General features: G+C 41.9%; 1 protein-coding gene across 1 annotated transcript; it reads left to right on the top strand.

The window, feature by feature from the left end:
* On the top strand, window positions 1-21919 carry agpat2 (1-acylglycerol-3-phosphate O-acyltransferase 2 (lysophosphatidic acid acyltransferase, beta)). Its single transcript, XM_036529667.1, has 6 exons — window positions 1-499; window positions 9602-9735; window positions 15185-15360; window positions 16095-16190; window positions 19115-19187; window positions 21696-21919. The coding sequence occupies exons 1-6, from the start codon at window positions 324-326 to the stop codon at window positions 21851-21853; spliced, it is 813 nt and encodes a 270-aa protein (XP_036385560.1). The 5' UTR covers window positions 1-323; the 3' UTR covers window positions 21854-21919.
* Window positions 21920-25926: the final 4007 nt, after the last annotated feature.

The raw sequence follows: 25926 nt of genomic DNA, 5'->3' as shown, positions 1-25926 counted from the left end.
ATAGAAGTAAAAGCGTTTTTTTTCTCCCCCTCTCAGTGGTAATTTCCTCTTGAAACGGGTCAAATAAAATATCTAGTTTGACTGCCTGTGCGTCGCAGATACCTTTTCTGAGTTTTAACCAAACATACGATTACACGCGCTACTGTTCCTGGCGTTTGCGGACTGCGCTATTTTGGGGAAAGGGCGATCTGTGCGCCACAAAGTTGATCAAGTGTTTGTCTAGGAAGTTGTAATGTCAGCCAGAGCTGTGTGGCCGATCGCGGTAGCAGCAGCGCAAACACAGACGCGGTACCACTGAACCCCCTGCGATCGGGTCAATCACAATGGATGCTTTTTGGATGTTACTACTGCTGCTGATCCCGGTACTACTATGGACCAGCAGCACGTTTGTGTTTTATTTCAAAAAGTGTTTCTATGTGGCCTGGATGATGAGTTTGGCCGTGTTTGCAATCCCGATTTGTATTCTGAAAAGCGGAGGCAGGGACATAGAAAACATGAGGTAAGTTCTCTATCCGGAACAACGAGCCATGATCAATTGTAGCACCAAGCCAGCTAGCTACAACGCCGAAAACGCAGCTTTTTGTTTTGTTGTCAAGTAGCTGGGCTGAGTGAAGTTAGTGTAGCTACCTAGCTAACAATGACATGACGTTTGGCTTGCCTGGCTACTGCTAGCAGTAAAATTATGCAGCCCATGCTCATTTCATCTTTCCTAGAGCCCTAGCTAGCTAGCCAACCAATTAAAGATAGCTAGCAAGCTAATAGGATACATAGGTGATATAAACAGTTATCCTTAAATGAAACATAGCTAGCTCTTCAGCTGATTTCGCTCAATTTGTGTTAGCTAGGTAGCGACGACATATGTGCCGTCCAGCGGTGCTTGTGAGACAGATGTGGATTAGCTAGTCAATGTTAGCTAGCTAGCTAACGTTATATTTTCCATCTAGACATGGCTCCTGCTCGATGATCTGGGCCCGAGGGTGGACATTTCGAGAATGTGAAATCAGTTTATCTGACAAGTCATAGACGGGTAGCTTTGTACCACGAGTTGGCTGTCTTCATTTAAAATGATTCTGTATGACCAAGCATTTGCGTCGCACTGTAGCCACCATTTCTGTTCGATTACCTAAGCAATAAATCTGGAATGCATTGTGCTAATGTATCTCCATATCACAAGCGACCCTCCGTGCAGAATCACATGTCAGATAAGACTGTGTTTTGAAATAGCTAGACTCTAGCAGTTAGACGACAACATGAGCCATCGAACTTGCTAGACAATTCGTCTATAAAGCTATTTATCAGGGTAGAAACCTGTAATAGCTACCTAGCTAATGACATGTACGCTGTTAGCTTGTGTGTATTTAATTTAATTCATTCATGCATTTAATTACCGTTCGGTGTCCAAATTAACTGTAGCAGTAACTGGGCGCTTTGATGCCAGTGATTATGTTTGTCTAGCAACCTAGCAAACGCGATTTGTATTATAAAACTTGACCCAGAAGTTAGATACAAATGCATGGCGTTTCTTAAGATTGTAAGATGAAAAAACACGTCACGTTAACATTGGGTAGCATTGTTTTGGGACAGTTTAAAACAGTTTAACCCATGCACGAATTAAATTAAAAATGCACCAAGCTACAAGTGTGCAGGTGCTAGCTAGCTAATATGGGTAATGTGCTCCAAATTGCTGAGAGCAAGTTGACTTTCTTTTGATTTTAATGTCTGTAATGACTGACTGTTTTTGAAAACGTCATACAGACTTTGAGGTAGTATAGATAAATTCATTTATCGCCACCCGTAATAACGAAACCCTGTAGATGTAATAAATAAATAAATAAATATAAAACCTCGCTGCTCACCATTGTTTTCGTTGTTAAATGGACTCTCTAAATATCACTAGGAAATCCATCACCTTCAGAGCAGCCAGTTTTTGCCCTTCAGGTGTAATGTCTGTCAGTAACTAATTTAACCAATAATACCATTTTTAGCAGTAGCAATATTCTGGAGATAGAAAAAGTTGGTTGGACAGTTTTGAGAAGTAAAACTCCAGGGATTTCATGCTGTCAACAATGCACCCCTTTTTAGAATAAGGTCAAACTTCACATAATGTTTAGCTGTACTTCTGGACATGGTAAGACAACTCATGTAGGATTCGCTTTGTAAAATCCCACCAACGTGGTATGATCTTGCCAACATTACTAGCTTGTTTAAGCTATTACTGTTCTGAGTACATTTCTGGTGTCCATCACTGCTCCTGGAGAAAACTCTCCAGAGCTGATGTGCAGGAACAGTGCGACAAGCTTCACATTTCTATCTTCAGCTAGAATTTCAGAAACTAATGTCAGTTGTTTGATTGCTTTGCACACTAGAGAGGACATTAAGCTGATTGCAATAGCTACTTTGTACATGTTGGTAGCTTGGTGCTTTTCTGTGCACTGATAGTTGGTCTTTGTGGATATATAATGTGTTTACTGTTCATTATATGTTAGAATGTGACAACACAGTTGCAGTTATGTAGTGAACTAAAGAGGAGCAATTGTGCTGTTAGTTATCACAGAGGCTGCTCAGTCATGACATCGTCATAGTTTTTATAAAAGATTATAAGAGAGATTTTGAGTGTCAGGTCAGGGGTGGAGTGTGGTTTTTACATTCTGTTATCTTGATAGTAAGCAAGATGGTTGAAAATAAAATCTGGCAATCTAGAAAGCCTAATCCATTTTCACATTTATTTGCTCACAATGTCACCAGCAAACCAGCTCAATTGATGCAGCAGGACAATTATGACGGAGAATATTAAGTAAGGAAGTGTATCCATGTGAAACAATATCTGAATTATGTGTGTTCAGATGAGGTTGGATGGTAAATGTATGTGAAGACTTGGGTCTCAGGGTTATTGTGGTTACTTTTTCTCAGTGTTCTGTATAACTTGGCAGATGGCATAAGTCCCATTAAAATTTGTGAAAAACATTCAAACAAACAGACCCACATATTGAGGAGAGATGCAGTTATTCATAAGGGGAGGCCGGGTGGGGTGACTGCTCTCGCCCTTTGCTACAAGGAAATTGTCAAGAGTTCATCAGGCACCTAGCTACCTAAACATTGGCAAAGGCTTTGTAATGATGCATGTGGGAGGTGAAGTTCATATTTCAGATAGAGGCTGTGGTGTATCTGTGGGCTTTGGACTTTACGTCTCATCAACACCCCATGAGATGTTGTGTAACATTTAGCCAACTGAAGTCCACACAGATGAGTCCAGGTGGCTGAGAAGATGTTGGAAACTTTGTTTGGCCATGATGAACATAATGTGACAACATTGAATGATTGTTTGAAAGTTGATTTTCTTTGTATTTGTTCTAAAAACAAACATTTGTTTTGAAAAATGCCTGGCAACCTCATCACTATCAGGCCTTTATTGTTCAGAAACTGTTATCAGACACACATGTACCCAGGGACCTGAGAAGCATTCTTGAATATTACAAAATAAAACAGCAACAGCTTGTGTTTCCCTGGGTAACTACATAACAGTTATGTACACAACAAATGTGATAGTATTTTAGGTACATGCATTGCATGCTTGTTGTTATCTCTGAGGTCAGGAGAGTTTGTTGGGTTAAGTATTATAGGTGTGATTTTATGGATGGTATGAAATTAAAACCTAAGTATTATTCCAGTCAGTATATAGCCGTTTTCACATATGAACTTCGGACAGTGTCCGGAGAATCAGGTCCGGACATTGTCCCGGAGTTGCCCTTTCACACATGTAGCACACAACAGGAGATTGTCCGTGTCAGACGCGTTCTCACCTGCTGGAAATACTCTGTTTGGTTTAGGCGAGGGATGGCGCCTGGGTAGAGCGTGCAGGAGGCAGGACATGATGCAAAAAGTACACTGAAGAAATCGAAGTGGCTGTATTGGAAATCGCCTACTGTATACTGTGCACTACACAAGTATATACTGTATACTGCATGCTATTTTTCAGTGTAGTACCCAGTATACGACCATTAATGATTACATTTGTAGTATGTTACATTGTCACGTGAAATCATTGCGAGTTTAGAAACGTCCAGATTTCCTCGTGTTATTTTGCAGTTAGATGCCACTTGTATTCTCACAAGTGAAAAATATTGACGAGTTCACAAAAAGTATTCGTGAGTTGAAGTATTTTCAGGTTTTTTCTTTTCAATGTCTTACCTTTCGGTGGTACGGGCACATAATGTGGCATGGAGGAGGAGAAGGCGAACATAGCTATTGTACTTTTGGGTAGCCTATAAAAAAATATTGCACATAGCCATCCAAATGGTGCTACCGGTACACATAATTTATTATTAATTATAAATTTATTATAACAGGAAGGTAAGTTTTTGGTGTTTGCTATGTAATGTTAGGTCACCAGTTCACCTGTCTCACTATACCTATCACTATTACTTAGCTACAGCTTAGCTAGCTACTAACCAGATAATAAACTACTAACCAACGTTATTAATCATGGTAAGAGACAAGTTTTGGCAGTATAGCTATAGCTAGCTATCTCTTTAATGATCATTGGACTCAAAATAGCATGTATTTGGACATATCTGCAATGTCAGCAAAAGAGTGGAAAGCAATATACAGGCAAGCAGAAAAGAGTACGAAGCAGATGTTTGTATTCTTCCGGTTTCACGCCAGTCGCATGATAGAAAGATAGAAACGTCATCAACATGCCCACTCGCTCGCCGTGGATTCTCTGGATCATGACCTGCTCTATTCACACATGGACTCAATCTGACATTAGACGGACTTTGTACTAGGGAGCCGGCAGAGTGAAGTGCATCTCATGTGCAGTCCGACTGATTCGGACATTTGCGTTCTCACATAGAGCTCCTCTGGGTAATGGTTAGATAAGTTCTGGCTTTCAGTGCATGTTTGAAAGGGGCTTATGTAATGGCACATGCAGCTGCCATTATTGTAATCCCAGTCAGGTGAGCTGTATGTCTGAAGCACTTTCCCAGTCCTTGATTCCTGGGTGATTTGCTCAGTAGCAGTAAGCAGTCTTTCTGCTGAGGACTGGTCTTTGATGCCAGCATGTTGTGCACATTCCACACATGTGCACTAGAAATCAAGATGGCCTCTCTATGTTTCTGTGTTTTCTGGCTCCCGGTGTGTCTGCAGTCAGCACATACGTACAGGCACAAAATTTTGGAGGGGGCATGGTAGTTTAGGTGGACACTAAAGCAGGCAGATACATTTGTCATAATGTCCACAAGGAGTATGAATTAACCTACAGTTTCAGGTACATCCCCTACAACATGCTCGCTGTTTTGCAACATCTGTTTGAATGTGTTGTGTAAGTTGTTAATAGTAACCCGAGTGTGTCCCGTTGGTTTTGAAGAGGAGGTTGCAAAATGTAGGCCCTTGTGAGCTCACCCAGAACTAACTCTGTAATGGAAGTCCTCTCATCCAGAGACATCAGCCCTGGTCTGTAAAGTGAGGTTAACAGAGCACAAGTGGCTTATCCTGTAATCATAGCAGATAGTGATCAGATTGAATGTCCTTTGTTAGCCTAACATTACACACCATTTGTCTGTGCTCTCTGCTTGAGGAATTGATCAAGTGTCTCTTTATGTGACTTTTTGAGGAATTGGTGGGGGTAGGGTTTGGGGGTGGCTATGGTGGTGAATAGGTAGAACACTGTTTTCTCTGGGTGTTGTGGTTTAGAAGGGTGACAGTTTGCTGTAATGGAAATTTATTCCTCTGCTGCGAGTCTTCTGTGTTGAAATGTGTGGAACTGCTTCAGTAAATAACCATAAGTGGCTCAAATGCAAATGTAATCAGAGTGAGTCTTCCTTGACACTAGTGTCTGTTAAGGAAACAGTAACATTATGATTATTAATGAGTTAAAGAGCAAAAGAAACGGGACCAGTGAAGGTGGACCTGTTGAATAGCCAGGAAAACCAAGCAGTTATACTGTTGTGTAAGGAGCGTGACAGTGCCGTATTGCATCATAATCACTTTCTGCTTTGACTCAAAGAATACTTGCATCTTCACGTCACTGCGGTCGACATCCAGTCCAGATTGTGTGTGTGCATGTGTCTCTCTGTGTGTGCGTGTGTACGTGCGCTCCTGCTTGGGGGTTTGAGTTTAATGGAGCATACTGAATTAGCACAGGAGAATAGGGTGGCTATTATCAGATACCCACAAGTCTCTGGGAGAGCTGACTCCTCCCTTTTTTCCAAAATGTGTAGCTCTGCCTTTTGTCAGAAGTCTTTCTGCTGAGGAACTTCCCATGAGTTCTCCATGAGTACATGCGGCTTTGCCATATGTGTAGATTGAGTAACGGATTGCGAACAATTTTTGGCCTCTGCTCTGGATGCTGAACAGTGGTTCATACCACTTGGAAAGTGACACAGACAACTGCGAGCATGCGTCTGAACTGGTGGGTGAAAGGTTTGGGCCAGCGTGACATAGTGGTGTTCCCGGCAACAGGCCACTGCATTGCATGACTGCTCCTGCCCAGATTCCAGCACTTCAGCCTTGAATCTTTAGCCTGTCTCAAACCAGAATTGAATTAAACCCAGAATTCCAGCTAATTCCAGACTAGAATGTGTACAGTGCAATGACTGACTCAGTGTGGCATGCAGAGTAAAGCCCTGATGGAAAGCAACAATCCACTACTCTCCTGTAAAAAAGCCCAAATCCCCTTCTCTATCCCTCCCTCAACGCCCAGTCCAAACAAACTGATCTCCCAGACCAGCAGAAAAACCCCACTGGTCAGCTGAACAGGAACTTTGGCCTTTTTGTCCCTGTTACAATACTTGGAACGGAGTCTAATGTCACAGTCACCTTGTACCAGCATGTATGCCTGGTGTTCCTCTCCCGGTGGTTTTTATTATTTATTTATTTTACATTTGATTTTCCTAGGAGTTTGCTTAGACAGTGAAACATACAACAAGACCAATACAGTAATAAGGCCTAAATAAACAACTACCACCACTTGCAGTGGAAGAGACTATGGGCAACAGCTTACAGAAAGCACTTAACAAACGATGACAGAACCCCAAGCATGAATTGCTCTGCATGATATAGGCTGTGAACAGAATTATTTATGCATAAACACAAAGGGAAAATGAATATAGAGTTGTTCCACTATCCCCCCCAGTGTAGAAAAAAAGACGGAGCCAAACTACAACAGAAAAGATCAGCATCACCTCACCATTCAAGAGAATAAAGATATTGTTTAAAATCCAGGCAAAAACACGTTATGCGACCTAATGGTTGCCCTCATCAACACTCCTACAATTGTGAGGCACCTGGATGTAAAGATAGCTGTTGATCACTGCAGTTACAATTACCAATGACACTAACACAATAACTGAAGTTTGAAATTGAGTTTGTTTTAACCAAAGAGATTGCAATGGAATGTAGAAGTCTGCCAAACTGTTAAAGCTGAATTAAATGACCAAACAAAGCAATGCATTTTGGCAAATTTATATTTCTTAATTCTGAGCCAAAGGATCACCACTGCAAAAATTGATTATTGTATACTTTTTATGTGGTATTATTACTGTAGACGTGTCACTCGTGTTTTTAGCTAAGAAGGTATAACATTCATAACGCCGAGAATAATATGAATCATTGCACATACTGAAAAGCGCATTTCCTTCATCAATGCAAAATTGACATCTGTGTGGATTGTAAACACTGAGGGTGATGAAGGCCACAGTTGACAGCCATTAAGTATTCATTGCTGTCTAAATTCCTTTTCGGGAGGGGGGGGAATAAGACTGGAAAGAAAGCCTGCAGACTATGGTTGTGTGTATATATATATATAATATATATATATATTATATATATATAGTGCCTTGCAAAAGTATTCAGACCCTTGACAAGTTCTCAGATTTTATTGAATTTTATTGAAATTTCATTCTGGTGACAGAATGGTTTTATGTTTGGTTTTATGTTAGAAAATATTTTTAAGAAAAATAGGTATAAGTTTATTATTTACTTATTTATAAGAAAAATAAAAACTTAAATATGCTATATACTGAAGTAAGTATTTAGCCCCCAGACATTAATGTTGGTGGAGCCACCTTTTGCTTCAATAATAGCTTTAAGTCTTTTGGTGAGAAATATCTACCAGCTGTACCAGTTTTCTTCTTTGATTCTCAAAAGTTGATCTTGCCTTCTCATTCTGTTACCCGTGACTCAGTTTTCAGTCTGGATTGCATGCAGTGGTCTTCAGATGTGCTGCAGTTGTCAGCACCACCTGAGCCAGGTCACCCTGCAGTGTGTTATCCAGCCGTACCTACACATACATTAACATTAAATTTGACGACCCAATTTCTATGATATAATTTGTACAGTCATCCAGTCAGTACATTGAAATTTTCTGTTTGAAGAGTCACTTTAAGAAAAGAAATTTCTAATTAAAGGGCAGAATTGAAGGTAGTTGTACATCTTTGCAATAATTTGTGATTTGTTTTTTCATTCCAGTAGCTGAAATGTGAGTGGATATGAGTTGGATATGAAATATTGATGCATGTGCACAGTGGTTAAGTCACTTGCCTGTGCAATCTTTCAAGATAAATCAGTGTGCTAAAAAACAGCTAGGATTTTGAAAGGGTCTGTGTTTGCACAGGAGGGGAGGGAGGAAGCGTTGTTGCATCACTCTGTTGTGAAGTTTGGAAGTCTTCAGCTCAAAGGTCAAATGACATGGCGGTTTTAAAACGCCACACACAGATATCCGCTGTCCTGCACTTTAGCGTAATAAATTTATCACACTCCCTGCTTGGTGTTTTAAAACCTGAAAGAAAGTCGAAAGAATCACATTTTTGAACTGCACAGATTTAGAGAGGACCATGGGGATTTGCTGGAACAGACTTCACTGTAGTACTCCAGATGCAAACACTGCAAGCTAGATAATTTCATCAGGCTTTTTCTTCTTCGAGGGTTTGAAATATGGAAGTGCTTCAAAGGCCTGACAGTATCTAATGATTAAAAAAAATCTGGAGATGGCTTTTTTCTACATGTGTTCTACAGTTCTTTATTTTGTCATTGAGGTTAAACGTTTTCATCAGAAAGGAATGATAAGCAAATTATCGCCTTGTATCTCGAGAATGTTCCACATCTGTAAGGGTGGATGAGCTAAGACGACCTTTCATCGTAACAACACCAATAAAACCACTATTAAACTTGTTGATAAAAGAGGAACTGTTAGCTTTTATATTCTGTGGGTGGATGACAGTCAAAACCATTGGTTTCTGCAATATGTTTCAAGTGACTGTACCAAACCAGAATGATTTAATCTGGCGTATTCCTCATTGTAATGGAATGAAGTAAAACGATGGTACTAGTGCATTCATTTTATGCACATTTTGCATTTTTGCACCTTTGGATTCAGTTTTATAACTATGCAGCAAATGCGATACTGAGTAAACTTTTTCATTTTTACAAACAGATTTCTATAGAATTTGTTGAGGATGCTTTATTTTACAACAGTGTTGGTATTATGGTACTGTTAAGTTGTGAACACAGAATGAAGATGCAGTGGGCTTATTCACCACTTTGGCTCTTGTTCTGGGTTTGTATTACAGAGGCGGTTTGTAACAGCTGTGACTCTGTTTGACAGGGTGATCCGCTCCCTGGTGCGGCACGTGAAGTACTTCCTGGGTCTGAGGTTTGAGGTGAGCGGCTGGGAGCACCTGCAGACGGAGGGACCCTATGTAATCATCTCCAACCACCAAAGCTCACTAGATGTCCTGGGTACGTACTTCATCAGGCCCTCCCTCAAAACTGCTAGCCCCTGTGTCCCTCTTCCAACTCCCACCCACGCAAAAAACAGCTACCCCCCGACTGTAAGTCTCACCCATAACCTGCCGTGGGCACCACTCCTGTCCAGTCAGAGGGCCATGGCTACAGCCTGCTCCTGTAGAGTCCCTGCAATGTTGTGCCTAATGCATTCCAGGTAAACTTAGATTTTGCACAAAGACCAGGAAAGCTTGGTACAGGTTCCCTTCCTTCATCTATCTCCGTTATTGATTAAGAGGGAATACACATCCTGATCGCGACAGGGCAAAGCCGAGATCTGCAGCACAGAGTGATAGCAGGGTGGTTCATCTTCAGAGGTCTTGGTGTGGGTTGTGGAATCTCAGACCACAGAAGCCTCTGGTTAGCTTATAGTCAGAGGAGTCACAGGTTCACATTAACTTGGTTTATATGTTAAATACTCTATAATGGTTTGAGCATTAAAATCCTAGCCATTTAAATGTGGATTTGACACCCTGTTGTGCATAAATTATATGCAACATAAATTAACATAAATTATTCCCATATTTTTTGCAGCTGCATACACATTTAACTTGGGCAGTGTTTCCTACCTAAGTTCAATTGAGCAAACGCATCCTTGAAACAAATGGTGTTTCTTATTAGCGGCTCACATGCTTCAAAAGTTAAGGCTTGTTCATAATGATCTTGTAATGCAAGGCCATTGCTTTCTAATTGTAAAAAAACCTTATTAAATTCAGCTATCAGTGACACTCCAGAACACCACAGATTAAATCCTGACTCAGGCAAAGTACGAGAAAGGAATGCCAGCTGACACAGGATCAAAGCAGCAGAGATCGATAGCTCTAAATACTAGTTAAATTGAATCAGAAATTCACTCATGCCAGAAGAGAGTCTGAGCAACACATTTGTTGAAAACTTTTTTTTTCCAGAACTGAGTTTACAAAAATTGTCTCAACATGTGGCTGAATATATTTTATGCAAAAGAAAAAAAAAAACAAAAAACAAATGCCATTGCAAAAGAGAATAAATACATCCATCAGAAATCTAGACTGTAATCTAGAGTGAGGTGTTTAGTATGAGTTGTTCCAGTAAAGAATTCAGCTGCACAACTGGGTCATGAATGGGTATGATTTGAAACTAAACCTGGTATAAACAAAAAATCACTAATGAGTCATAAAAATGTAGTAAAAATGCCCTCTCCTGAGCTAAATATTGTACTCAGTGGATCTGTGTCTTCCGAGAGAAAGGAATGGTTTACTTAAAAAAAAAAAAAAACTCATGCTATTTCTGTTTAATTGTAATTACTTTTACACTTACACTTTTTTAACTGTAATTATTTTTACAGTGTCAGCTGGTGTGTTTGTGTTTTGTGTGTGTGCGCACGTGTGTGTGTATGCACGCACGCACACGCGCATGTGTGTGTGTGTGTTCACAACACATTGTTCTGAATCCATTCCTATGACCTGTATTTGAGGATGTGTTGCTATGTGATCTGATCATCTCACATAATCCAGATTACACTCAAAATATTTCAGATCATAATCCATTATTTGTGGACAGGGTTTTCATGGGTTTTGAGAAGGCATCTGTGGTTTGGCCTCAGTGCTGGGGGGTTGGGGTTCTGTAGATAAACTGCCCTCCCTTCCATGTTGTGGTCTGTATACAGTAAACAAAGAGCACACAAAGTAGATTACAGCACTTCTGTAGAAGGCTGGAATAAGCATGGTATGAACTACAGTGAATATTGTTCTTCTTACTTCTGTAATAAATAGAAAGTGAGGAATTATCAAATAAACAAGTTTTGATTGTTGTGTGCTGTCAGATGTGTTTTTGGTCAAAATAAGTAAGCTAATTTAGAGTAACGTTGTTTTGGTGTGTGAAAGTGGAATTGCTCCCTAGGCTAGATTAGCTAGCTACACAAATACCCTCTATTTTGTGTTTAAGTGCACAATTTTGTTTTCCTTGTTCATAGCAATACAAACACAGTTATAAGTAAACTGGCCTTATTGGCATGCATGTTGATTGATTGTATCAGTGAGGTAGACTGTCAAGATATCAACCTTTTTAGAAAAACGAAAATCTTTTGGTCAAACCTGTATTTGGGTCTTTAGAAAAAAGAAAGTAAGCGCAACTGTCATACTGACTGTCCTTTCAGATTTAAAACTGTATAAGATGACGTGTAGAGTCCACCCAAGAGAGTCTAAACTGTAGTGAAAGGTATATGCTGTTGGTATATGGTATATGGTATATGTTGCACAATCTTCAGCCTCACGTATACATCTTTCTACCCAATACACGTCATTGTTTTGCATAAATAGGGGATAAATAGCCATCTGCATAAATAGCCATCTGTATCTCCGGGAGAGGTACACAGGTTGAACACCCCAATTCTTTTGAGGTTTTGTATTGTCCCTGGTCTCTGCATTTCAAGCCGAACAGATAATCAAGCAAATTTTGTTTTGTGGCTGTTCATTTTAGTGTTGTGCATGTATGGTCTCAAACACTGCCTCTCCTTACCAGGAACATACACTGCACCTAAAATCATCCTGTACAGTAAAAATTTTACAAAACCTTACTAAACCTTAAATATCAAAAATGATGGCATTACATTAAGAAAAACAATAAAGGGCAGCCAGCCACATACTGAGATTTTAATATAAATATCAACCTTTAGGGACTTGCAAAATGCCAGTTCTCCGGTTGTTTAGTTTTTCTAATATCCAGGCAGGTTTTAGGTCATATCCAGGTTTTAGGTTAAACAAATGTCTGTCTACAGGGAGGTGAACGCTTGTACAAAGCTGGCATAAGAAAACAATGCTAGAAGCGGATGCTGCTGGAATAGTCCTGGTATTTGCCCTTGCCAGCACTCAGCAGTGGAAGTGTGTTTGTAATGTTTTATTCTGTTGGGTAGTGGCTCAAGGTTCGGGGCCTGGGAGTTTACACCATGTTATGTTCTTCTTAGAGCCTTTGTTGTCCAGGCAAGTGATGCAAATTATACAAATCTACAGATCACCACAAGCCTGCCAGCAGCAGATATATTACATCAGTGCAAAATTCCCGATGCACACTTGTGCCCTTTCTTAGCAGTTGGCATTGCTCTGCTAGGCTGTGCAAAGGGAGGATGTTTGTCCATAGCCCAGTTGGCTGAACCTGTGGAAATCACGCACTGAACACCTCACTGAGCCCCAGCTTCTGTGTGTTAATTATCATGAGTTCCTCTGCGACCGCGGTGTTGGCTGGTGGTGACAGCTCCACTGAGAAACGCCTCCTTCATTTGGTATTAATGGAGGATGAAAGGGAAGGTGCTGGAACAAAGCATAAGGAAGCCAAGCTGTTGTGTAGCCTACCGGAGCCAGCATCGCTGCGGTCCTCCGCCAAGAAGCACTCTGGGAAAATGAGAGGAGGGAGGAAGGAGGCAGAGGTGTGAAGGGAAGAACCCTCTCAGCTCCAGGATCTGGGTCGTGTTCGAAGGGCTGTTCAATCAGTCTTTCATCTTCACACCCTGTGACATATGTCCTCCACAGCCACTGCTGGCTTTGAAGGCGGTTAGCCATTCGATCGCAACCACATTGCCTTCATGGTCTATGGAAATGATTTAGGGCCTCTCTGCGATACATCAAGGGAAAATGTCAGCTTTGCTCTTGTTTGTGTTGTGCAAGAAGAATGAAATATGCCTTCTCGGTTTCGCTCCATTTCTTACCACCATCAAGAGCCATGAAATATCTAAGAAGTCAACTTTAGTGTGATAGTGTATTGTGTTGGGCTTCATGGTAGATTGTCTCAGGCATTAAATAAACATGGAATATATGATCAGCCTTTTGATCAGCTGCCTTTTTACCTTCTGGAATCTGGGCAAACATCACGTCACAAAAGTCACGTCCTACCTATGGCAGGTAGATGACGTAAGGGAAAGACACATTGGAGACATGTACCATGGTATTATTCAAGAGGTTAAAATGACACCTGGGTTCTACCTCAGCGAGAGCTCAAGTGAAACTTTGAACTGCACGTGAACATGCCCCTCCTTGTGGGTTTCCCATGGTCGGCTTGAGTTCCTGGCCACGGCTCTGTTGAAATCAGGGAACCTGTTGACTGCAGACGTCTTGACGTTGGCTTTGCTTGACTTTCTTAAATCTCTGGAGCATTGTGGTGACCTTGCTAATTCTGGGTAAATTTACTGCTTGAGAAGGTGAGTGTTAACACTGTGATGGACACAGCTAGGCTTTCTGCCAGGATGCAGTGGGAGGGATCCAGGCAGTTAATTAGAACTGAAAGGAATCTGCTTGCTTTCTTTCTGCCGGAGCTCCCTGCCTCAGTTGACCGTGGAATAGCCACAGTGTCATAAGGAGAAAGCCTGTTGTGTTTCTTACCCATATGCAGCCTTGTACCACGATTCCCACCATAGTGCCACCTCATTTTTCAGCCAAAGATCGAGTGTGTTTAGCCTTTGCCTCTGCCTGGAGCCAGCAATGAGAAATGAGTCCCAAAGGACTGCTGATGCAGTGGCACCTGTTTACCTGACACCTGCTGTGTCCTTCACAGGTGTGTCCTACACATTAGCCTCCTGTTATCACCTGGGCTGGATTTCAAACCATCTTAGACAACAACTCCAAATACTGATTACAAATACTGTGCAAACACTTTGGGGTGGAAACAACAGCCTCACAAAGTTTTCTCCCAGATCTGCTCTTTGTACAAGATTCGTAATTGTAACCAGATTTTTTTTAGAGGATTCTAGCCTCCCCAGGCCCTGGGGGAACCGTGGGTTAGTTTTGGCTTGTTTTCAACATAGGAATGTTTGCCATCTGTCTGAAAAGCCATGTTTGTGTCCTAATGAGCCTCAGACACACCTGGTGTCTGCCCTGTGGACTGCTGCTTTCATCCAGCGCTGGAATCACTTCAAAACTCTGACTCTCTCAGTGATGAGAAGTAACAGACATGCCTCTGTAAGTGTTTTTGGTTCCTCATGTGTCCCCCATGGACGTGCACCTTATTGGCTCTCTCATTGGTAGCTCAGAGTTTCAGTTCTTTCTGGCCTTTTTTCACTTTCAGGACTTGGGTGTGCAAATGAGATTTTGCAAACAGTGTTCAGCTGTGTCTTGAGGTTGAATTTTTTTTTTCCTGTCATGGGTTTTTCAGGTCACTGAGCTCGGTTTCTATTTCTGTAGAAACGCAGTGGGCTATTATGGGCTATCCACAGGGAGGGTCCTCGTGATGAGGCAGTGATGGGTTCCCATTCAATTGCTGTCCATTGGCAGTGAAACCAGGGTGAAAACGCACAGCTGTCACATACGCACAGGGAATAGTCACATGACCTGAATAAAGACTCTATGGCTTTCTCCGTAGTTCCGCTGGATATGGGTACAGAGTATATGGGGGTGTATGGTGACTTTTGGGGTGACTGTGGCTGTCCCCATTTATTCAGGCTTGATGGAGATCCTTCCTGACCGCTGCACCATGATTGCCAAGAAGGAGCTGGTGTACGCGGGCACGGTGGGCATCGTGTGCTGGCTCGGGGGCATTATCTTCATCAACCGCAAGAAGACCAGCGATGCCAAGAGCGTGATGGCCGACGCCGCCAAGACCATGCTGGACGACCAGGTAAGTCCACCCCCCTTCAGGTTATACCACACCTCCAACAGCGGGACTGTATTCTTACTGCCACTGCTTTCTTGCAGACAAATCATTCACTGGTTCTGTTTCTCAACCACTAAAATACACCAATTGCACAATTGTAATGTGATGTAAGTGATGGGCCAAATGGCCAGCAGCAGTAAACAGTAAAACTGAGAATAAGATGCCTTCTGAAATATTAATGAAATAAACGTGAGCAAGTAAATGCTACTCTGGATGGCCAGTGTGCCACTGTAGATCTTCATTAGAGGGTACCACCATATATAAAGCTTTGCTTGATTAAATTACAGTAATTCAATACTTAATGTCAGCGTTCAATAATTAATTCATTCATTCACATCACTTTGGTGGGGATAAGGACTGAGTTATTTGATAGATTGTACGCAACATTTTGTTATCCATTACAGCTAATGATTCCATTAAATAGACTGTTAACATGTAAGGAATTACCCATTATGGAATCAAACTTTTAAAAAAAGGTATTTTTTCTTATTTCCAGTACAAAGTTTTATTTATGTATTGTAACCATCAGACACGTTTGTAATCGCTGTGATGTAGATGGTGTGTGTTAGGCTGTAGAGTTATGGCTGGCTGTGAAAGCTGCTGGTGGACTGCATCTTATCACCTTATCGCTTCACCTCTCACGCGATGGTGTTACTCCCGCCGTGTGACGTTCTCTCCCACTGTTGGCTACCCCGCAGATCCGGCTCTGGGTGTTCCCTGAAGGCACGCGCAACCAGAAAGGCGACCTGCTGCCGTTCAAGAAGGGCGCGTTCCACCTGGCGATACAGGCACAGGTGAGGCCGTCACCGGGACAATGACTTTTAAAAACTTTAAAAAAGACTTCTTTTTTTTGTGTGAAAGGTCCCAAGTCCTAGTCTGGAGAATCTGTCAGTATTTCTGTCATTATTGTAATTCATTTGGTGGGCACAATTTACAAGGCCAGCAATATGCATGCAATGCATATTACGGGAGCACAGGTGACACAGATGCAAAGATGCTGCAACAAGCTGAAAAACATGTTAAAATTCCTAAAAATCTTTAACGCATTCTTTAAAGCTGGATGCCAGGCACTGGTTCATTTAAAATTCAGTAATATTTCAGTAATAATTCAGAAATCTAATTTACACTGCGGGCATGAGGAAATCCATGCCCATTTTCTTCCAGTAGAAACGTACAGATGTTGCATGGTGTTGAATAGCTAGAGTGCCATTGAAGGACACTAGAGGGAGCAAGTAATCTTATATTATCCATACAAAAAAGGACTGAATCAGTCAAAAAGCTAAAAGTAACGCTGCTGAAAGAGTAACTAAACTGCAGATGTTGTAATGCTGTTAATTGTGTTAGATTTTGAATGTACAAAGAAGCCACATTTTATTTACTTTGTATACTGATCTAGAGATAGAAAAGTCACATAGTCTGTTGAAGCAGGTGTTTATTCTTTCCTAGATTTTGTTCTAAAAAGTAACCTTCATGAATGTGTAGTGCATTCCATAAGGGCTTCTTCATTGCCTCTTACTGGTGGTTTATTTATTTGAGTAGCAGATTACGTAAGGTAATTAGCATTGTCTTTAATTTGTCATGAGTAAGTGTTTCACCTGCTCAGGTGTACAGCAGCAGAATCCCACCTGAGACTTTACCCCCACCCTGCGCTGTGGTCACATGACAGTGTGCGCACAGCAGATCGAAAGTCGCCCTCTGCCGGTCACGGTCTTCACACAATAAAAAAGCATGGGGTGTGTGATAGACACAGCACCAAAAGGCCGGTCGCTGGTGTCGTCAGAGCCCTAAGTGGCACGCCGCTGCGCACGTGTCACGGAGGCGAACATACGTGCCTTGTCCTGGGCTTGTCTGGAAAGCTAGCCACATTCCACCGCACCAACGTCGCCCCCTCCCAAGTCAAGGAGAGAGACTAATCCCTGCTGGGCGGGCAGGGGAGGGGGCATTCCTTAAACAGGACCCCAGTCTAGGCTCCGTAATCAGCAGTGTTATCTCAGGCTTGGGCCCCCATGCCCCTTCATCACCCCGGTCCACTTTACACACAGGGGTCCAGTGTGGAGGGAACGGCAGGAAAAAAGGGCTGTTAGTGTGAAGGCAGCTCTGTGTTGTTCCCCGTGTGCTCTGGCCTTCCGACTCGGCTGTGGGGAAATCCCTGCAAGGGCTAAATTACAGAGCTTAATTGCTGCACTTGTTTTGTGCCTTCAGCATGCTAACACTGGCTGCTCGCTTTGATTGGTAGCCGTTTAGCCTGGAAGAATAGGCCGGTTGTCCTCTCTCCAAGGGGGCCATGATCTCATTAGAGCAAAACTCGGTCACGTTGCCTTCCATGTGTTTTCAGCCGGATGGATCACACCAGTGCCGTTTGGGCTTCCTAATTCCATCCTGGTGATTTAATTTTATTTTATAGCTAAAATGACAAGTGGGGTTTTCACATGTGTTGTCAACAGCAAAGGACTCTGGGATATTTAGCCACCCAGACAGCTACATACCAGCGAATTAACACGCAGTGGTGGGAGGTATGCTCCATCCAGACATCAGTGTGAAAACGCAGGTGGAATCAATTAATGAAAGTAAGATTCAGCCCGATATTGGCAGTTCAAACAAGGTTACTGCATTGACACACCTCTGTTAAAAGGGTCTGCTGTTGATAGGGAGATATCAGGAGGACTGAAGACTAGGATCAAAGTGAACCTGGTAAAATTATTGGAATTCTTGTATATGTAGTAAGCAAGCTGCATTGCAGTTTCACAAAAACTTTTGCATCTGGTTGGTCTTTTTAGACCTTCTAGCTGAAGGGTGCTTGCTTGATTCATAATCCACTCCAGACATCGCCTTTACAGTAAACTGTAAGGCCCACCAAGCAGTCGCCATTACAAAGCACGAGAGGAGGGCTTTTTTTCTGACAGGCGTGTTTCTCTTGGCTCTATGCTGATGGTTATCTGGGCCTGTGATGTCCTGCGGCTGCTCATTTGATCATGTGATTTAGGCTTCCATTATGTTTCCATTAGCCCCGGCAGGGCTGATTGAAGATCGTAAAGGGGGGAAGCGAAGTGTTGGGATAACATTGGGGTAATGTCAGCGTAGCGCTGCAGTGGCCCTGATGTTCATTAGTCTGAGCGTGTGCGTTCACCCCAGGGCTTGGGAACCAACCGGCACAGATCATCGACTGCAGCAGCACGCAATCGGGCCAAGTGAACCCTCCAACCCTGCAGCTCACACAAAAAGCAGTCCGGGCCGTGCCAAGACTAACGTGTGCTGATCTCCAAAGAGCTGGCTATGAGCAGGACGCCCCCCGCGGGACACATGCTATGCCGAGCAAGCCCTGAGACGCTCCGTCCTCATGAGAACTTTTCCAGCTCTATTATTAGCTATGGAGGAGATGTATCCCGCTAAACTTGGGAATTCCTGTCTGTAATTTCCAAGAATGGCTTTTCAGTCTTTATTTCCCAAGACAGAACTTGATATAGTTAGAGCTAAAGGGGGGTGGGGGGGTGCAGACAAGGTTGTCTGGTGGTTGTGGTTCTGTGGCAGAGCTGATAGCCTACTTTAAATCAGTTTGGGCTGGGTCTTTTCCTCAGGGTTGTTCCTCTATGAGGCAGGCGGTGTGGGTCTCTGAAAGTGCTCCTGTGTGACTCCCTCAGCCTCCTGGCCCACAAGGCAGGCTGTGTGTGTCTGAAAGCGCCCCCATGTGACTCCTCTCTCTGCCTCTCTCTCCTTTCAGGCTCCCATCATACCCATCGTGTTCTCCTCCTACAGCAACTTCTACTTGCGGAAAGAAAAGCAGTTTAAATCCGGTACGAATCTCCTTTTATTTCCCCTGCTAATACCATCCAGGATGTCCTCTTCACAACCCCTCTTTTTTGGGTTTAAGTTTCTTGTGGTTTTGAGAGAGAAAAATTAATTTCAGTGTTCATTGCATCTCAGAACAGACGACACTGATGTATACTGTAATTTGCAGTGAAACCTCAATTTTGCAAGCAATAACAAGACCAAACCTCTGAAGGCTTGTCATTAATGAGGTTTCCCATTAACTGATAGATAATATTGAGCATGCACTCAGATTTAAAAAAGTCTCTCGGTTTAGGGCATTTCATGCTGTATGTGTTGGCTGACTTCCACAGTAGATTCTCGTTTCGCCCTGTAGCTGTAATACATTTTCCCCAGTACAAATGCATATAGCAAAGCTTGTTTTCGAGTGTTTAATATCTGGTAGTTTCTCATTTTCCCCACCAGCTAAATTGAGTTTCTTTTCTATCAGTGTAGCACGTCAGTTAGTAAAGGGTCCTGAAATGAGTGAGGCTGTTCCCCTCGCCAGACTGTGCGAAATCTGTGGGCACAGTGGCACTCACTCAGAAACAACAGTAGAAAGGGAAAGGCTGTGGTGCCGTGGCGTCATGCTCACGGTGGTTTGTGGTTTGGGAGCTGCAGCCGCCGGAGGGAACTTACGAGGGAATAAATGAAATGTTTCTCGACAGAGGTTGAACGCTGTAGGGCCATTCTTCTGTGCAGGCACATTTGGAAATAACAAGATTTGGGTACTTTCCTCCTCTCCTTCACACGAGAAAAGGAGGCCTCCTTGCAGGGGTGTTTTCCTCAGCAGTTACACCACACAACCCTGTGATTTAACTTGTGTCTCACACAGGGTGACCAGCACTGCTTACGTTTTCAACCTTTGCAAAAATTTGCATACTTTTCCCAGATAGGCCCTGCCTATCTAGTGCTTACCTGCACTGGTGCCTGAGTAGTTTACAGTTTACTTTGAAATTCAAATTTTTTTAAACACTTACTATCGCTAACACAGGCCGGTGCACAAGGTTTAAAAATAGGATTGATTGACATGTGACATGGGCAGAGTAAATCTATTGTAATAAAAACTCTTTGTTATAAAAACCCAAATTCCAACAGCCATGTGCTGTAAACAGTGCATTTAGCTTATAAGAAGTTGCATTATTTAGCTCAAAATGTGCTTTAATGAATTTGAAATGACACATGACACATTATGAAATACCACTCACTCTGAGATACAGTCAGTTTACATGGCAAAAGTTAGTTCTTAACAATATTCCAAAAAGGGACTGCTTAAATATTGCTTTGTTTATTCTGTGCTACTGAATGTTGTGGAAAGTTAGATGGCATAGATTAATAGTTAGATATAAATAGATAATAATTTGAGAGAATAATTTGCAACAAGTTGGCGTAGAGAGATGTAATTGTCTCACATATGAGCGCACTCTTGAACACTAGCCATTTCTCTCCTTTCTCACTCTCTCAAAATAAAATAATCAAGTAATCATTTACAGAAGCATACTAAATGCAAGCATCTCTGGGGAATTTTAGTACAGTCATTTCATTCAGCATAAGCCCATTCTCTGAGAAGCCTTGATTTATTCTCTGCCAAATCCAAAACCACACTGTCTCATGGTGATTCCCAGCAGCTTTTTAATGCCTGAAAAATAAACGCCTGTGAATATTCCCATGTGCTGGAATGTCTGCTTCATCATTGTGGCCGTGATGTGAAAGGTCACGGTTGACGTGAACTGTTATGTTGCTATGGTATCACACGTGCTTACTACAGGAATACAGCTAAGAGATTGCATCTGTGCCATTTTAAAGCAGTTGTTGTTCCTACTATATGAATATATCATATTGCTAAATAGATACCACCAACCAATATTTAAGTTCTCCTGATTTTATATGAATGACGTTCACATTAATGTCACTCAGATATCAATGATGGTTTCCGTCACTTGCAAATCCAGTCAACAAAGTTGTCAGATAATGCCTTTATATGCACAGTCGTTGTGTGCTCATGTGACCCGGAATCAAAAACTGAATGATGTTACTGGTGTTCCGCCATTCTTTAAAATTAGCCACCAGCAGGGGGAGATATAGAGCGAGAAGAACAGGTTAACATCTCAAATGGTTGTGATGTGAAGGAATTTAAGTGGAGTAAGGACTTTCAATGGAAAGAAAAAACAAAGAAGTGGTTTTTGAAAGAAGGAAATACTGAGTATGTGTATATATTTTGCCTTATATTAAAATCACAGTCTACTTCATTAATTATGTCCGTGTCAGTAATATCAGTAGTATCCACAGTATATCAAACACAGAAAATTCTGCAAACCAAAAATACGTATGCACAGCAGTAATTCATCTTGCGCATTTTCAATAAATGTGTTACTGGTATTATAATTTGAATATAGGAAGGCCTCTAGGGTTACGATGTAATATAAAGCCCCATTAATGTATGTAATAAAGGATTGCAGTCTGACGGTGTTGCATGTTTCCTCTCCCGGCCCCAGGCACCATCACTCTGAAGATCCTCCCGAAGATCGAGACGAAGGGCATGACGACGGATGATGTGTCCGCTCTCGCCGACAAATCCTACAACATCATGCGCTCTGTGTTCATGGAGATCTCAGCACCAGGAAGTCAGAGCAACGGCCCGTCGGGTCACTGAGCGTTCTGCCTGCCCATCCCAAACCCTACCCCTACCCCACCCACACACACAAACACACACACCCCCCCCCCCCCCCCCCCCCTCTGCCACACCGCCCCTCTCCAGCAGCTCCTAGGACACACAGGGCAGAGCAGTGGTAGGTCTTCCTCCAAAACAAACAAAAATCCCGAGACGAGGCAGTAACGAAGAGAACGGCAACACCCCAATGCTCTCATCCTTCCTGTTCCCAGGCTCTGGCCCCGGCCTGCTAGAGCTGCAAACACACAGGCCACGCTTCAGCCATTCCTGTTGGGTCTTTCAGTGGACTCTGAGAGTTTGGAGGGGGTGGGGGTGGGGGTGGGGGTACGTTCAGGGTTATCGGGAGGAGGTTTGAAGCACTGGGTCTCACACTCCAGATTTCAGCCACTGTCTCTCCCTGTGAGCCTGGTCGGGTCCGGTCCTCCAGTCAGCCCTGTCCTGTACAAACCCTTTCCAGAGGAATCCTATTGCTTGTCGGGCCCCGGTCAGCCGGGTGGGGGGGCCCCCTGTCCTGACTCCAGGACTCTTTATGGATGTGCGTTCATCATGCATGCCTTTGGACCGCTCGGTCCAAGTTTGTTTTATTTGGTCCGTCAATGGTCGTGCTTTTGCTTTTCCCCATCATAGTTCAAGGTTCTCATTCCTAGCCAGATCTACCCTGCCTTAGTTTTGAGTTGTAAATGTCAGTGTATATTTGTGTTTTCTTTCTTTTTTGCGCCTTATGCAGTCGTCCCCTCAACATTCTCACACACACACACACACACACACACACACCATCCTCTTGAGTGCGCCCCACCCTCCACAGCTGACAACATTCCAGAGTTTCTTGACTTTGAACAGAGAACAGGAGTGTGTTCGATAGGAGGAAGAGAGAGGAGGGGGGGTGAAGTATGGGGGGTTAAAGGTGAAAAAAAGCCAACCAGCAACTTTTTGACATGTCAGTCTGCTATATCCATTCTATGTTACGAAAGCAGTCCAACTGAACGATCAATATGGACATATTAAGCCAAACCATACTGGAAAAAAGCGACCATTATCAGGGCTAGTTTATTCCAATATTGTGCATAGTTTGTGTACCACAATGATGTTTTCCAACAATCTTGCAAGATTCTGCATGTAACTTAAAGCAAGTGTTTCCAGGCTGTGTACTTCTAGATTTATTTATATATCTGGTGTTTTTTTTTTTAACTTAGTCATGCTTTTGTTTCCCTCTCCTTAATAGAGCCCCAACCATAAACCCGCTTACAAGTGTCAAAAGAAAGTTCAATAAGTGCAGTGTCCACTGTACCAGTCTTACCACTCCAAAGTGCAAGCTTCCTCTTGTGCCATGTCTAGCCTTTAGATACTGATGCTTCAGTGTAAAACAACAATGGTTGAAGCACGATCTTTTCATTTATTGGTTTTCATTGGTTAAAGTAAAGCAGTCTTGTTACTGCTGTTTAGCTTTTCCCCAGTGACTGAAAAGGTGAGAGTCTGCTTCCCCGGGCTGTGGAAATCATTCTTTTTTGTCTCTGTTAAACTTGGGTTTCCAGCAGTGACAATAAGCCCTGTTCATTTCGCTAACGGTTCCTTCCTGCTATTAAAACAATACTTTTGGGAAGTGTTGTGAGTGTGAGCTGTGGGGGTGGAGCTAACAGAGAAGCCAACACTATCCATGCATTCGCGGTCTTGGCACAGATTCCCGTCTATTAAGGAATCCAACATTTAGTGAAGTTCATTTCAATTCTCTTCAACCCGGTGTCAGAAACCGAAGGCGATAGGTCATAACGTTTTTGACCTGTGCACTGGATCTGTTTAATCAGATGTCATTACAGCTACTGAACCCCAGCCCTGATCAAAGGAACAGGTGAGAGGAACCACATCACCAAATAAGTCAAATCCATTAATAAGTAAAAGACAGAAACACATGGCAGAAAGGTTTTAAGTTACAAAGGAGATGTGACCTTTTATGCAATGAGGGAAAGAGATCAACCCGCCACAAGGGAATGTTTTCAAAATGTGTTCTTTTTGATACTTGGTTATCTGTCTTATTGTGGTCAATACACTATAAAACTAAAATAGGAAATATAACCAAACAAATATAATGGTGCATTTGAAAGGTAGTCTGTTGGGAAAAAAATTCAATATTTATTTAAAATAAAAATTATTTATAATACTCTGACTACTATCCAAATTAGAAGGTTTCTTGGAGTTTTAGCAATATGTTCGTCATAGAAAAAACACCACTTTACAAAAATCCTCTTTAAATGAATGTTTCTCAGTTTTAAAAATTTAAGGAAGTCTATGACATTTCAAATGAGCCTTTTTACACATTTTAGCTACACACCATAAGCCATCTTTTGTTAAATGCAGTTTAATACTAAACCTATTTTGTTTTTTTGTTTTTTATTTTTACAACAATCCATTTGGTGAAGTGGGGGTAACTACCTTTTTTTAAGTTTTCAGATTCCTCACAGAAATTGGAATTGTTAATTGCGACAACTGTATTGTGTTCTAACTGTAATAAAACTGAATGAAGTTTAGTGTAACCTATGCTTTCAACACTCACCAATAATAACATATTTTAATTTATACATATTTGGGATGAAAGAAGTGAATGACCTGTAATTGTATTTTCCGATTTCTGCGCACACCAAAAAGGGTTATGTTTTGTTTAGCTTTTGAGAGCTTACAGCTAACATTGTCCTGCTGCAGCAGAAGGAGTTGTGAACCAGAGCTTGTTGTTAGAGAGACAATGATAGTGTCAATGTGCTCTGGCATGCCAGTGAAGGCTGTGGCACCAGGTGTTGGATGGATATCATGGGTTTGTTCGATGCGATTAAGATCTTCATTACCATCAAAGTGGGCAAAACATACTGATCAGCGTTAAGCACGAGTTGAGTCACAGGAACATGAATATGACACTTTATTTTTCTATGTGATGTAACACAGAGAAAGTATTACTCAAGGAATGGCTGTGCTCAGTAAAATGTAACTTTTTCTTTTTGCCTCAGATTAGGAGTTGATTTGTCATTGACCATATTGAATAAATTCCTCTATTTTGGTTTCATAAAATAAATATGTGTATTTGAATCTAATTTACTATTTTTATTACCGTCTTTAGCGATGGCTTAACTCAAGGCTGAATTCGAAACCCATGCACATGTGTATTAAAGTAGACACATGATCAAGCTGAAGATGGGTTCCTGATTGTGCTTTTGGTCTGTCCGTAAGGTAGTTTGTTTCAGAGTAAATTGGGCTGAGTAAGACGTAATTATATAGCTTAAGATACTGTAACTAGCTTGTGTGGCATGTGAAAGATGTGGCTAACTATCAGATTTAGCTGTTTGTATTTATTTTGCTCAGTACACAAAAAAATTTGCATTGCCAAAGCGTAAGTCCTGGAGTTAGTCATTTTTACCTAGAAGACAAGAGGAAATGATTTGTGGTGTCATTAAGTAGCTATTTATTAGTAACGTTTAACTATTTCAGCTGGTTGAATCTTGGTGAACCCTTACGAAATCATTCATTTTAGCTACTAGTGGCTGTCCTTGATTTAGTTCTTGAAACAATCAGTGATGTGCAGAAGTTCTTGTCTCTGTGGTGCAACTCCTTGTTGGAAACTTCCGGTGATTAGTGTTTTGCCTACCTCATTGCTATGGACACATTTGCCTACAAATTTGAATACAAATCATATGACCGTGCACAAAAGACTAAAAGGTCAGCTTGGCTGTCTGCAAAATTAGATTTAATGTGGTTTGTTTCTGGAAAATAAAAACAGTAAAAGCACTTTCCATTTTTTTTCTATTCATAGGGAGGTAAAGTAAAAGAAAACAAAGAATGTATTGGAAATTTGTCAGATTTACAAAAATACTCTATGAATTTCACCAAAGCTATTAAAAGTGTAGACTTTGTGGTAGCTTTAGACAAACAGTCAGAAATGTCTGCTTTTCTAATACAGCAGAGGCTTGTGTGTGTATGGTCCAATATGTGTACATGTACATACACAGCACACATACGTGATGTATCAAACCCATAGTAGTATCTGGTTATATTGAAGATGTAATGGTCTTGAT

Source organism: Megalops cyprinoides, chromosome 5 (genome assembly GCF_013368585.1).
Source record: "Megalops cyprinoides isolate fMegCyp1 chromosome 5, fMegCyp1.pri, whole genome shotgun sequence".
NCBI lineage: Eukaryota > Metazoa > Chordata > Actinopteri > Elopiformes > Megalopidae > Megalops > Megalops cyprinoides.
Note: the sequence above shows the minus strand (reverse complement) of the source record. Positions and strands in the feature narration are given on the sequence as shown.